This window comes from Melozone crissalis, unplaced genomic scaffold (assembly GCF_028551555.1).
Source record: "Melozone crissalis strain CALT ecotype California unplaced genomic scaffold, PUWL_Pcris_2 ptg000107l_1, whole genome shotgun sequence".
In the NCBI taxonomy this organism is placed as follows: Eukaryota; Metazoa; Chordata; class Aves; order Passeriformes; family Passerellidae; genus Melozone; species Melozone crissalis.
Genome location: NW_026535884.1, coordinates 6,078,717 through 6,092,118, shown reverse-complemented (window position 1 = coordinate 6,092,118; position 13,402 = coordinate 6,078,717). Strand labels below are relative to the sequence as shown.

Genomic DNA, 13,402 nt, shown 5'->3' with positions numbered 1-13,402 from the left:
TTGCGGCTCGGCCAATCCGCGCGGGGTGGCGCAGGCGCGGAGGAGGCGCTGGGGCTGCGGCCTGGCCTAGGTGCATTTGCGGGGTTTTTTGTGTTATTTTTTTGTGGTTTTGTGCTTTTTTTGCCCGTTTTTCTGTGTTTCTACACGTGTTTTCCCGGCTCTCATCAGTGGTGGTGGGTATTGCAGCCAAACGGGGCCGCTTTCCCGCAGGTTGTTGTTTATCACCTCACCTGTGTTTTCTGTCTCGCCTCAGGAAAAAGTTTGGGCTCTGCTTGAGTCTTCGGCCGGATACTTGAAAAAATTGAAATGGCGCCGGTAAAACCAACGAAATCCTCTCTCGTTGTGCCCCCCTCGCATCTGCTCCTGGGCTAATTTTCTGTGCGGGCTTGGGACCTGGAGTGGGGTAAAAATGCCCGAGATCAAAGTCACCCCCTTGGGTAAGTCCGGCCTAAAATCGCCTTGAAATGCCAACACTGAAACCCTGGGGGAAATTCTGGCTCATATTTGGAATCCGTGATGTGATTCCTCTCTGCCCTCCATTGTTTTTTCCAGTGACCATTATAACTGTTTGGATTAATTAATCAGGATTAATTAAGTTATTCTTGTAAAGGTACTGTGGTGTTGTGGAGCATTAATTCACTACAGTGCTAAAGAGCCACAGGAAGAAAATATTTCTCATTTTTCCCTGTTCAATCTTTTTTTAAATGTGGTTTGTATTGAGAGGGCAGAGGATGTACTGAGCAGCAGATCTGCTTTATCCTCCTGGATAGTTTTCAGCCTTGGTGTGGGTTTAACTTAATGAGGCTTAACGAGGGCAGAGCAGCTGGAGAAGGAGTTCTGATCCTTGCCAGATGAAGGATTCTTCTCTCTTCTCCTTGAAACTGCAATTGCAGGAAGTCTGTGCAGACCTTCGCCTGCTTTTATTTTGAAAGAATTGCAGCTTTTCCCAGAGGTGTTTTACCGGTGTCTTACTGGTGTTTTATTGGTGTTTTGCTGGTGATGCTTTATTGGTGTTGTTCCAATATTTTGCTGGTGTTTTGTGATGCTTTCCTGGTGTTTTATTGGGGTATTATTGGTATTTTCCTGGTGCTGTTTTACTGGTATTTTGCTGGTGTTTTGTGATGTTTTCCTGGTGTTTTACTGGTGGCGTTTTGATGGTGTTTTACTGGTTTTTCACTGGTGTTTTGCTGATGTTTTCCTGATGTTTACTGTTATTTTGCTGGTGGTGTTTTGCTGATGTTTTACTGATATTTTGCTGATATTTTGTGATGTTCTCCTGGTGTTTATTGATGTTTTTCTGGTGTCCAGGTGCTGGCCAGGACGTGGGCCGAAGCTGCATCCTGGTGTCCATCGCTGGCAAGAATGTGATGCTGGACTGTGGGATGCACATGGGCTACAACGATGATGTGAGTGTCCCCTGGGCCAGCTCCTGTCCTCCCTTCTGTCCCTCCTGCATCCCTGGGCTCCTCCGTCAGCCCCTGCTGGGGCTGGGCTGGGGCAGAGCTGTTCTTTCCCCTTCCAAAATCTCCCTTCCCCTTAAGTGTACCATGAAATATCAGCCCTCCTTTCCCTGGCTCGTGGACTTGGGGAAATGTTTATTAATAATGTTTATTAATGCAGCTGCAAATGCTCCATTCCAGCTCGGGTTGGACTCTCTGGGTTTCCTCTGAGCTGGAATCCTGTCCTAAGCTTTGGGGCAGCTCATTCCGCATGGGATCCTCACCACATTTCTGCTGCTCCAGGGGGAGAGAACGAAACTCCTGATTTTGGCTTCCCTGGCCCAGCAGGAAAGGAATAATGGCACAGATATTCTGTAGGATTTAGTTCAAGCAGCAAATATGCTGACAGGAAAGCTTTTGGGGCTTTGTACTTCAGAGCCAGGATGTGATCAGTTCCTGTTTTATTTGGGAGATAAAATTATTTATTTATGAAAGGGTCAGTTTCTGTTTGTGCTCTCTTTTCTGCCTCTCCCTGCACACAAAAACTGCCTGAAGAGTGCTCAGCACATTCCCAATGTCCCATTCCCTCCATTTTTGTTGGATCACTGATGCTGGTGTTATTGGAAAAGGATCAGTACGTTCCCAGTGTCGCATTGTCCCATTCCCTCCATGTTTTTTTGGATCTCTGATGCTGGTTCTGCCTGGAGAGGCCTCAGCACATTCCCAATATCCCATTCCCTCCTATTTTTGTTGGATCAGTGGTGCTGGTGCTGCCTGGAGAAGGATCAGCACATTCCCAAAGTTTCAGGCCCTTCCCTCCATGGTTTTATTGGATCTGCTGTTGTCTGGAGAAGGATCAGCACATTCTCAGATCCTTCCATCCATGTTTTTTTTTAATTAGGGGTGCTGGTGCTGCCTGAAGAGTGCTCAGCACATTCCCAGTGTCCCATTGTCCCATTCCCTCCATGTTTTTTGGATCACTGATGCTGGTGCTGCCTGGACAGAGCTCAGTACATTCCCAGTGTCCCACTGTCCCATTTCCTCCCTGTTTTTGGATCACTGGTGCATTCCTGCTCGATCTCCTGTTTTCCCCCGGCTGTAGAGGCGCTTCCCTGACTTCTCCTACATCACCCAGAATGGCAGGCTGACTGATTTCCTGGACTGTGTCATCATCAGGTGAGGCTCCTTCCTTCTCCCACCTCTTTTTGTGCCATCCCAAGCCCACCCCTCATATTTTACCTGCTTTTTCCTCCCTGAGAAGATCTGGGAGCCACCCAAACTGAATTCTGTGCAACCATTTAGGTTTTTTTGGTTTTGTTTTTTTTTTGGTTTTTTTTGCAGCCACTTCCACCTGGACCACTGTGGGGCCCTGCCCTATTTCAGCGAGATGGTTGGCTATGATGGCCCCATCTACATGACCCACCCCACCAAGGCCATCTGCCCCATCCTGCTGGAGGACTACAGGAAGATCACCGTGGACAAGAAAGGGGAAACCAACTTCTTCACATCACAGATGATCAAGGACTGCATGAAGAAGGTGGTGGCCGTGCACCTCCACCAGACGGTGCAGGTCAGGGGGCTTGCAGTCAAGGGGGTAAATTGGAAATGTAGCTAATTAATCAAGAGGTTAATTTGGAAATGTAGCTAATGAGTCATGGGGTTACATTGGAAATGTAGCTAATTAATCAATGAGTTGTTGGAAATGTAGTTAATTAATCAAGGGGTTATGTTGGAAATGTAGCTAATTTATCAAGGGGTTAAATTAGGAATATAAGCTAATGAATCAATGGATTAAGTTAGGAATGTTGATAATGAATCAAGGCGTTAAATTAGAAATGTAGCTAATGAATCAGATTTCCACATATTTCCAATTGGAGTTGAAATACTGGCATCGCTGAGTGTTTTGCTGTTTATATTTTATATCTATATAAAGTTGAAATGCTGGCAGTGCTGAGGGTTTGCTGTTGGCAGGTGGATGAGGAGCTGGAGATCAAGGCTTACTATGCAGGCCACGTGCTGGGAGCTGCCATGTTCCAAATCAAGGTTGGCTGTGAGTCTGTGGTGTACACTGTGAGTATGCCCAAAGTTAGAATTATTCCCCTTTTTTAGCTCTAAATATTCCCAGATATCTATATTTCATATCTATATATAATGATATATAATTATATATAATTTTATATATATATATAAACTTTTATATATTTATATTATTGTTACACAATATATTATATATAATATCTATTATATTTATATATTATTATTCATATATTATTATGTATTTATATTAATGGTATACTGTGGTTTATATTATATGTATACTATATATTATATATTATATATATGTATTAGCATATATATATATTATTTATATTACATTCTGTTAGATATTTGAGCCTCCATTGGTTCAAAAATCTCTTGGGGTTTCTCTTCTCCCCTCAGGGTGACTATAACATGACACCAGACAGACACTTGGGGTGAGTAAAAAGCTGAATTTCAATTTTTATCTGAATTAATTTAAACGAAACTACCATAGAGCTCCAAAGGCACCCTTTACTCCCATTTCCTGCACCACTCCTTAATCCAGCTTGGAGATTTTCAGATTTAACCCGCCAAACACCCTTTCCTGCTGTGATTTTGGGTTGAATATTATTGCATTTAGAACTGGTAATAAACTGGACAAATACTGCTTTTTGAGCTCTGTAATTTCAATTCTGAGCTGGATTAATTCAAATTAAGCTACCACAGAATTCCAAAGGTATTATGGGATTTATTCCCATTTCCTTTATTTTTTATTTTTCTTTATATATTTATTCCCATTTCTACTTTATTCCTATTTCCTGTGGATACAGTGACATTCCCCAATACAACTTGGAGATTTTCAGATTAGAAACACCAGAAACCGTTTCCTGCTGTGATTTTTGAATTTTAATGCCTTTAAATTAATGCATTTAAAACTGGTAATAGACTGGATAAATATTGCTTTTTGAGCCATCTCAATTTTGAAATTTTAATTTTTGAGCTCTGTAACTTCAATACTGAGCTGGATTAATTCCAATTAAGCTACTGTAGAGTCCCCAGAGCCCACTTTCCTCCCATTTCCTGTGCCATTCCCCAACCCACCTTGGAGATTTTCAGATTTAACCCAGCAGAGCCCCTTTCCTGCTGCGATTTTGGGTGGAATTCCCTGTTTTCAGGGCAGCCTGGCTGGACAAGTGCCGTCCTGACCTGCTGATCACTGAGTCCACCTACGCCACCACCATCCGTGACTCCAAGCGCTGCCGCGAGAGGGATTTCCTCAAGAAGGTGCACGAGACTGTGGAGAGAGGAGGGAAGGTACAGAAGGAATGAAAATAAGTAAAAATATTAAATAATAAAGAAAAACAAATCATAATAAATGTATGAAAATAAATAAGAATAAAAAATAAAAATAAATAAAATAAAAATAATTATAAAATAAAATTTAGAAATAAATATAAGTATAATTATAATAAAATATAATTAAATAAAATAAATTAAATAAAAATAAAATAATAAAATAAATTAAAAATATACTCAAATAATGAAGACGTAAGAATTATTATTAATACTAAGTAATAAATAATGATAAATATGTAATTGTCTTTCCCACACATTAACAAATCCTCAAAAATATCAATCAGTGCTGGGGATTGCAGTTAGCAGTTGGTGACTGAAAATGTAATAATGGAAAATTATTATTATATCTATCATATATTATCATTTATATTATTATATATGTGGTTATATATCTATTGTATATAGTATATAAAAAAGTAATTATAATAAAATATGATTATACAATATATTATATACTTGATAATGTATAATATATAGTAATATATTCATATATAAATATATATGATTATATATATATTATATCATAAAATAGAAATATGCTACTGCTACTACTACTACTAATGTAATTAATAATATTAGTAAATGAACGCTGTTTGGCTCTGTCAGACTCTGAACTCCCCCTGTGTTCCAGGTTCTCATCCCAGTTTTTGCCCTTGGCCGTGCTCAGGAACTTTGCATTTTACTGGAAACCTTCTGGTGAGCCTCCCCCTGCTTTTGGGATCCTTTGTGTGTGATGAGTGCTGGAAATGTAGGAGTTGATCTGTGGGAGACAGGCACTGAAACCTGCCTGGGCTTAAATGCCACTGACAATATAGAACAATATATAAATTAATCAATAAATAATGCATATAATAACATAGAAATATATTTAATATATATTATATATATTATTTAATATTCCTCCAGGAGTGGAATTGCCCTGGGTGCAGGGAGAGCTAAAATTAAAATTAATAAATATTGAAAATATTTAATACAAAATAGTTATTTCTAGCTCATGAAAACAGGGAAATACACCCCAAAAAAACCTTGGGAGACTCCCCAGCTTTATGGCCAGCTGAGATATATATACTATATATTAGATATATATATATGAAAATACATATATATAATATTTATTTATTTTTAATATATTTTTATATTATTTTATATGGAGCTATATGTTATATATGCAATATATTATACATAGTTATATATATCATATATCATAGTTATGTATATAATATGCTATATATAATATGTTATATTATATGTATGATATGTTATATATAAAACATGCTGTATTAAGTTATATTTATAAAATACGTTATATATGTTTAATCTCATACATATAAAATATGTTATATAATATATAGCATAATATTGTATATTTTATATTGTTCGTTATATATTTTATATTATATATTTGCCTCTTTCTTTTCTTGCAGGGAAAGGATGAACCTGAAAGCTCCAATTTATTTCTCCACGGGCCTGACAGAGAAGGCAAACCATTATTACAAACTGTTTATCACCTGGACCAACCAGAAAATCAGGAAAACCTTTGTGCAGAGGAACATGTTCGAGTTCAAACACATCAAAGCCTTTGACAGAGCCTTTGCAGACAACCCTGGGCCCATGGTAGGAGAGGCTTGGGAGCTTTTTTATTCCAGATTTTTCCCAAATTCTGGGGGGAAAATCAGCCTGAGCATCCTCCACCCCAGCAATCCCAACACAAAACGTCTCATGGCCAGGTCATATCTTTAAATACCAAATTTCTTTAATTTCTTTGATTTTTTACTTCATTGAAAGTGAAACACCCAGAAAAAAATGAAAATTTTGAATGTTTATACCATCAATCCCACCTGAAAACATCCCATGGCCAGGCCATCTCTAAATATTAAATCTCTTTCTGTATTTCTCTGAATTTTTTGTTTCATTTAAGGTGAAAAAACCCAGAAAAAAATGATTGATGCTTATGCCATCAATCCTACCTCAAAACCAGGGCATTTCTGTAAATATCAAATCTCTTTCTGAATTTTTATTTCATTAATGGTGAAACACCCAGAAAAAGAAAATGAAAATTTTGCATGTTTATGCCATTAATCCCACTTAAAAACCTCTCATAGCCAAGTCATCTCTGAAAATATAAAATTCCTTGATTTTCTTTGAATTTTTATTTCATTAAAAGTGAAACACCCAGAAAAAAAATGAAAATTTTGCATCTTTATTTCCTCTACACATCCTGATTCATACCAGGGTTTTCTTTTCCACACAATCTTTTTTTGGATGCTCTGCACAGATTTAGGCTATTTCTATAAACCATGGAAAAAATGGGTTTTTTGTAGTGATTTATGACCCATCTTTGACTTGCAGGTGGTGTTTGCAACCCCTGGGATGCTCCATGCAGGACAATCCCTGCAGATCTTCAGGAAATGGGCAGGGAATGAGAAGAACATGGTAAGAAATTGGGGTTTTATGGGGTTTTTATTGGTTTTTTTAATAGGATTTATTGGGGTTTTTATTGGGTTTTTATGTCTCATATTAATGTGAGTCGCAACTACTGAGATTATGGCAAAGCGTTTCTTGAGGAGCTGGAATTAAAGGACAAAAATCCTCTTTGAACTAACTCTATTTTGTGACTTTCTTTATGTTTTAAATGGATTTCCCAGGCTAAATCCATGGAATTTTTGATTTTTTTGGGTTTTTTTTTTTTTCCAGGTGATCATGCCTGGCTACTGTGTCCAGGGAACTGTGGGCCACAAAATCCTCAGTGGGCAGAGGAAGCTGGAGATGGAAGGAAGACAAATTGTGAGTTGGATTTTCAATTTCCAGCACTGAAAATACCTCAAAATAATCTTTACTTTTGGAGTTGCACTTATTTGGGTATTTTTTTCCTTTTTTGCTTTAGCAAAGTTTGATTCGTTTTATTTTTTCCCCCCTTTTGCATTAATTCCTGCCAAAAAAAAAAACATTGAAGGGCTCTTTGATTCTGCTGTAAAATTTAGGTGAATAAGTTTTACTAAAACTTCAGAAGTTTTACTTCTTAATTATTAAATAAATTAACTAAATTCTTAAAATTTCTTTAAATACTTAGGGGCATTTTATACTGTTAGTAACGAGGCAGATAGATGAAATTGATATATTTTCACATTTCAGTTGATATATTTTCGATTTTTCATTTTTCAGTTGATATATTCACATTTCCACAAATCTGTTTTTCCATTTTTCATTTTTCAGTTGCTATCTTTTCACCCATATAAAGCACATTTCGATAATAAAACACCAGCTGACCTGCAATATTTGATTTTTGTGACAAATATTGTCTGAAATGAGGCAATTTGAGCTTTTCAATTACAGCAGCTTTGTGTTAAGGCAATTTAGGTTTTCTCCTTTTTCCTTTTAAATAAATCCAGAGGGATCTGGGTGTTCCTGGGTGTGTCCCAAGGAATTCCCAGTTCCCAGAGCTCTGCTCTGTTCCTCCCAGCTGGAAGTGAAGCTGCAGGTGGAGCACATGTCCTTCAATATTTGATTTTTGTGACAAATATTGTCTGAAATGAGAGAATTGGAGCTTTTAAATTATGACAGTTTTTGTCAAGGCAATTTAGGTTTTCTCCCTCTTAATTTTAAATAAATCCAGAGGGATCTGGGTATGTCCCAGAAGAATTCCCAGTTCTCAGAGCTGTGCTCTGTTGGAAGTGAAGATGCAGGTGGAGTACATGTCCTTCAATATTTGATTTTTGTTTCTTGACAAATTTTTGTGACAAATATTGCCTGAAATGCGGCAGCTGGAGTTTTTAAATTACAACAGCTTTTTGTCAAAAAAATTTAGGTTTTCTCCTTCCTCCTTGGAAGTAAATCCAGAGGGATCTGGGTGTGTTCCCAAGGAATTCCCAGTTCCCAGAGCTGTGCGCTCTCAGTTTCTCTTGTCCCCAGCTGGAGGTGAAGATGCAGGTGGAGTACATGTCCTTCAGTGCCCACGCAGATGCCAAGGGCATCATGCAGCTGATCCGGCAGGCTGAGCCCAGGAATGTGCTGCTGGTGCACGGAGAGGCCAAGAAAATGGAATTCCTGAAGCAGAAAATCGAGCAGGAGTTCCGTAGGTATCCCTGGGCAGGGGGAGGGAGCCCTGAACGCCTGGGAATCACATCTGGGGCCCTCGGCATGGCTGGGGAGGGGGGCACTCACAGCTCCCCTCGAGGAAGTGATGATTCTAACACCTTAATTAACATTAATTAAACCCTGTTAATTGCAGTGATCCCCTTGGACATAAATTAGAACTGTTTTCCATGTGACAGGAGGGAACGGAATTAAAATTTTACACATTTTGGATCAATTTTGGGTCCTTCAGCAAAGTTATGGAGGGTGGCACTTACAGCTCCCCTCAAGGAAATGATGCCTGTAATACCTTAATTTACATTAATTAAGTTAATTGCAGTGATCCCCTTGGACATGAATTAGCATTGTTTTCCATGTTAGAAAAGGATATTGAATTAAAACTTTGCACATTTTTGATCCCTTAGCACAGGTAGATGGGGTGGCACTTACAGTTCCCCTCAAAAAAGTGAGGCCTCTGACACCTTAATTAATATTAATTAATTGCAGTGTCCCCTTGGATGTGAATTAGGATTGTTTTCCATGTTAGAGGAGGGAGTAGAATTAAAATTTTACACATTTTGGCCCTTGGGGTGACATTTACACCTCCCTTCAAGGAAGTGATGCCTGTAACACCTTAATTAACACTAATGAAGCCCAGTTAATTACAGTGATACCCTTGGACGTAAGTTAGGATTGTTTTCCAGTGGAGAGGAAGGAATGGAATTAAAATTTTACACATTTTGGATCCATTTTGGCCCTTTGGGTGGCATTTACACCTCCCCTCAAGGAAGTGATGCCTGTGACACCTTAATTAGCATTAATTAATTGCAGTGGCCCCCTTGGAGCTGAAGTTTCTTTTGTTACTGTTCCCGTTGCAGATGTCAGCTGCTTCATGCCAGCCAACGGAGAGACCACCACCATCCTCACCAACCCCTGCATCCCTGTGGACATCTCCCTGGGCCTGCTCAAGAGGGAAACAGCCATAGGTGACTCTGCCCACCCCCATTTCCTCCCTGCTAATGGGTTATAAAGCTGTAAATTTATATTGAAAGTAGAATTTAGATGTAAATTTTTATTTAAAATTTAGATGTAGGTTTATATTTAAAATATAATTTATGTGTTTCAAATCAATGTGCACACCCTGCCTAGTTTGCTACACATGTGTGCTTGATTTGGGAGATAAACTGAATATATATATATATATATATATATATATATATATACATATATGTATATATATATATAATATTTATATTATTAATATAATTATTATATAGAATTATATTATTGATCATATAGTTATATTATTAATATAATTATATTAATAAATATATGCCATAACTATATTATTACTATCTATGTGTTAATAAATATATTTTTATATTTATTTATATAAATATATAAATTATATATACTATATATAATATAAATATATATTTATAAACATAATTTTAGAAAAAAATAATCTCATTTTTACATGAGGAAGTGCTCTGGGAAGAGAGGGAGTTGCTCTGTATCACTAAATATTGATTTTAGGTGTCAATATTGCCCTGTTTAGGTGCTGCCCCTGATGCCAAGAGGCCCAGGCTGATGCACGGCACGCTGCTCATGAAGGACAACGTGAGTACAGAGCCCTCAGCTGCCCTAGGGCCTCACAGGGTGGGTTTGTGTCCTCTGCTTTTTGTGCCCTCTGAGGGTGTTTTTTGTGTCCTCCGAGGGTTTTTTTCATGTCCTCTGTGTTTTGTGTCCTCTGAGGGTTTTTTATGTCCTCTGAGGCTGTTTTTTGCCCTCTGAGGCTGTTTTGTGCCCTCTCAGGGGGTTTTTTATGCCCTCTGAGGTGTTTTTGTGCTCTCTGGAAGTGCTGTCCTGTTTCAGACACACAAAGAACACAAATTACCGCCAGCGCTTTCACTTCCTCCCAACAAAGGAAGTTCATCTGCAATGTCATCTTTCTTTTCAAACATCACTCCCCTGCTAGAGCTTCAACCACCTTCCAGAGACCAGCTGGATGCTGTTAAATATTTATTTATTTATCATTGTTGAGGTGGGTGTTTTGTCCCACTCTCAGCCCTCCCTTTGAGCAACAAACACTCCGCGATATCCCAGCCCAGAAAGGGAATGCCCTTCCCTGCTTGGCAGCACCAAAACTCCCCCAAGCTCTGAGGATTAATTTTCTCCCTTTCATCTCTTTTTCCCCCAGAGTTTCAGGCTGGTTTCCCCTGAGCAGGCCCTGAAGGAGCTGGGGCTGGCTGAGCATCAGCTGCGCTTCACCTGCCGCGTGCACATCCAGGACCCGCGCAAGGAGCACGAGACCGTGCTCAGGGTCTACAACCACCTCAAGGGGTGAGCCCTTGGGGAATCCTTAACATCTGAGGGGTTGGGAAAGCTGCAAAAGGCCTCAGAGACAGCAGAACTGTGATCAGAGCTAAGCAAGAGCCATGGGATTGGTCAGCAGAAAAATTATATAAGAAGTAGAAAAGTAAAGACAAATAGAACAATGGTTTCTATATTAACGCTTCTCTAGAATAACTCCCTAAGCTACAGAAAAGTCTATCTAGAGTGATATTAGGGAGTTCTAAGGTTAATAATGGAGCTCTGTGCATTGTGTTTTGAGGCTTACAAGCAGGTGTTGTATTTGAAATTAGCAAGCATTGTTTTAACCAACAGGATTTGTGCTTATAGTGGTTGGATAGAACTACTGTCAATGTGTTTTTGCTTTGTGTGATTGGTCACAAAACTTTTTACAACTACAGCATTCTTTGTCTGCTGCCTGGAATGTGAGCTGCTGGGATCTTCCCATTGTCATAGCCATGGAATGAGACTGATGCTGGAAAATAAAACATCTCCAGGCACGTTCCCATCAGTCCTGTCCCATTCATGACTTGTACACAGTCCCAGCCAGCAATGAGCCCTGAGCCCTGGCAGGGCTTTTCTGACTCTCAGGGGTTCAACTGATTCTTTTATCCCCATGGTTTTTTATCCCATGTTTTTTTATCCCCATGGTTTTTAAGCCCACGTTTTCAAGCATGGGGTTGGAAAAGTTAAAGGAAGTGGAACAAACCAAAGCAAAACGTGTAAGAAGTGGAAGATCTCTCCAGCCACTGCTCACGAGAATTGTCTTGGTTTGGAAAGAGGTTCTGCTTAAAGAAGGCAGGAGCCTCCCCTGAAATGGAAAATGTAAGCCCACTCCCTTTGAATTGTTGTAATTTTGAAATTAAGGGGCTCTCAGGCAAAAATATGGGAGCAGGAATAACAGTTCTTTATTAGGGAAATGCAAAAAAAATACAAATGCAATAGTACAAAAAGAAAAATCACCAAAATGAGCAGTGGATCAGCTCGTTTTCCCTTCTTGGGCTCAGAACTGGGATTTGGGATGAAAACCTAGCATTTATTTCCCAAATAAACCCCAAATTTCTCCTTTCTCTGCAGGGTTCTGAAGGATTACTCAGTGCAGCACCTCCCTGATGGCTCCATCACTGTGGAGTCCATCCTGATCCAGGCCACGGCTCACTCTGAGGACCAGGGAACCAAAGTCCTGCTGGTCTCCTGGACCTACCAGGTGGGAATTCCTCATTTCTCACCCAAATCCCTCCATCCCAACCCTGCCTCCTCTGGCTTTGAAGGAATTTGGAAGACGAGAGGCAGTCCCTGGTGTTTTCTGAGCAGAAATGATTTTACAGCTCTGTAAAGCAGAGAACTTCTGGGCTAATTCCACTTAATTCAGTTCTGAATTAAGTATTTCATTTTGTATTTCTAACTTAGAAAATTTCAAACAAATAGAGAACTATTTCTGATTTAAACATTCTTTTATTTGAGTCATCCCATCACCTTCCCTTTCTGTGGCTGGATTAATAAATTTTCTGGATTATTGGATTTTTCTGGATCATTGAACTTTCTGGATTATTACATTTTCTGCATTATCAGATTTTCTGGATTATTAAACTTTCTGCATTATTAAATTTCCTGGATTATTAAACTCTTTCTTGACAGCAGGAAATGCCTTTGGAAGGCAAAGCAATAAAGCAATTTATTCCTTGATTTCCAGCAAAAATGAGGCTTTTCCTCAAAAAAACCCCCTCAGGTCCTTGGAGAAATGGAATTTCACAGCAATATTTGTAAAAACAGCCAGAAATGAATTTGTGGATTATTTCACTTTTTAAACACAGCTCACATTAGATCCAGCAAGGTCCAGGAATTCTCTCAGTCCATTCCTGGGCACCAAAACTGAATTTACTGGCCCAGGTGGGACAATCCAAGGAGGATTTTGCTCTCATGCTGGTTATTTCTTCTGTTTTAGGATGAAGAGCTGGGCAGTTACCTGACATCCCTGCTGAAGAAGGGGCTGCCCCAGAGCACCCCCTGAGAGCTGAGCCCAGATTTTATTTTGTTTACATTTTCAATGCTTTTTTCTGCTTGATTTTAATAAAAGAATTTCAGTGTTTGTCCAATTCCTGCAGTGACACCAGCACTGGGATTTTCCCCCTTGGAAAAAAACAGCCAGGCAGTCAAGAATTTGT

The 13,402-nt window shown here is 39.1% G+C and overlaps 1 protein-coding gene across 2 annotated transcripts; it reads left to right on the top strand.

The window, feature by feature from the left end:
* Window positions 1-24: 24 nt before the first annotated feature.
* On the top strand, window positions 25-13,333 carry INTS11 (integrator complex subunit 11). 2 transcript variants are annotated; one of them, XM_054291892.1, is made up of 18 exons: window positions 25-70; window positions 254-437; window positions 1,309-1,406; window positions 2,542-2,615; window positions 2,781-3,009; window positions 3,411-3,509; window positions 3,879-3,913; window positions 4,634-4,772; window positions 5,446-5,510; window positions 6,239-6,428; window positions 7,164-7,247; window positions 7,509-7,598; window positions 8,724-8,886; window positions 9,764-9,871; window positions 10,444-10,505; window positions 11,086-11,228; window positions 12,315-12,444; window positions 13,183-13,333. In XM_054291892.1, the coding sequence occupies exons 2-18, from the start codon at window positions 410-412 to the stop codon at window positions 13,246-13,248; spliced, it is 1,803 nt and encodes a 600-aa protein (XP_054147867.1). In that variant the 5' UTR covers window positions 25-70; window positions 254-409; the 3' UTR covers window positions 13,249-13,333. The 2 variants fall into 2 exon arrangements, with proteins under 2 accessions (XP_054147867.1, XP_054147868.1); XM_054291893.1 differs by lacking the exon at window positions 25-70 and adding an exon at window positions 82-173.
* The last annotated feature ends 69 nt before the right edge of the window (window positions 13,334-13,402 follow it).

What these genes read in the sequence shown, in the direction of transcription:
- INTS11 (XM_054291892.1), top strand. Translation starts at nt 410, where the DNA reads ATGCCCGAGATCAAAGTCACCCCCTTGG. An exon ending in CAGGGAATGAGAAGAACATG is followed by an intron (nt 7,248 to 7,508) that starts GTAAGAAATTGG and finishes TTTTTTTTCCAG; the next exon opens with GTGATCATGCCTGGCTACTG. An exon ending in TGGTCTCCTGGACCTACCAG is followed by an intron (nt 12,445 to 13,182) that starts GTGGGAATTCCT and finishes CTTCTGTTTTAG; the next exon opens with GATGAAGAGCTGGGCAGTTA.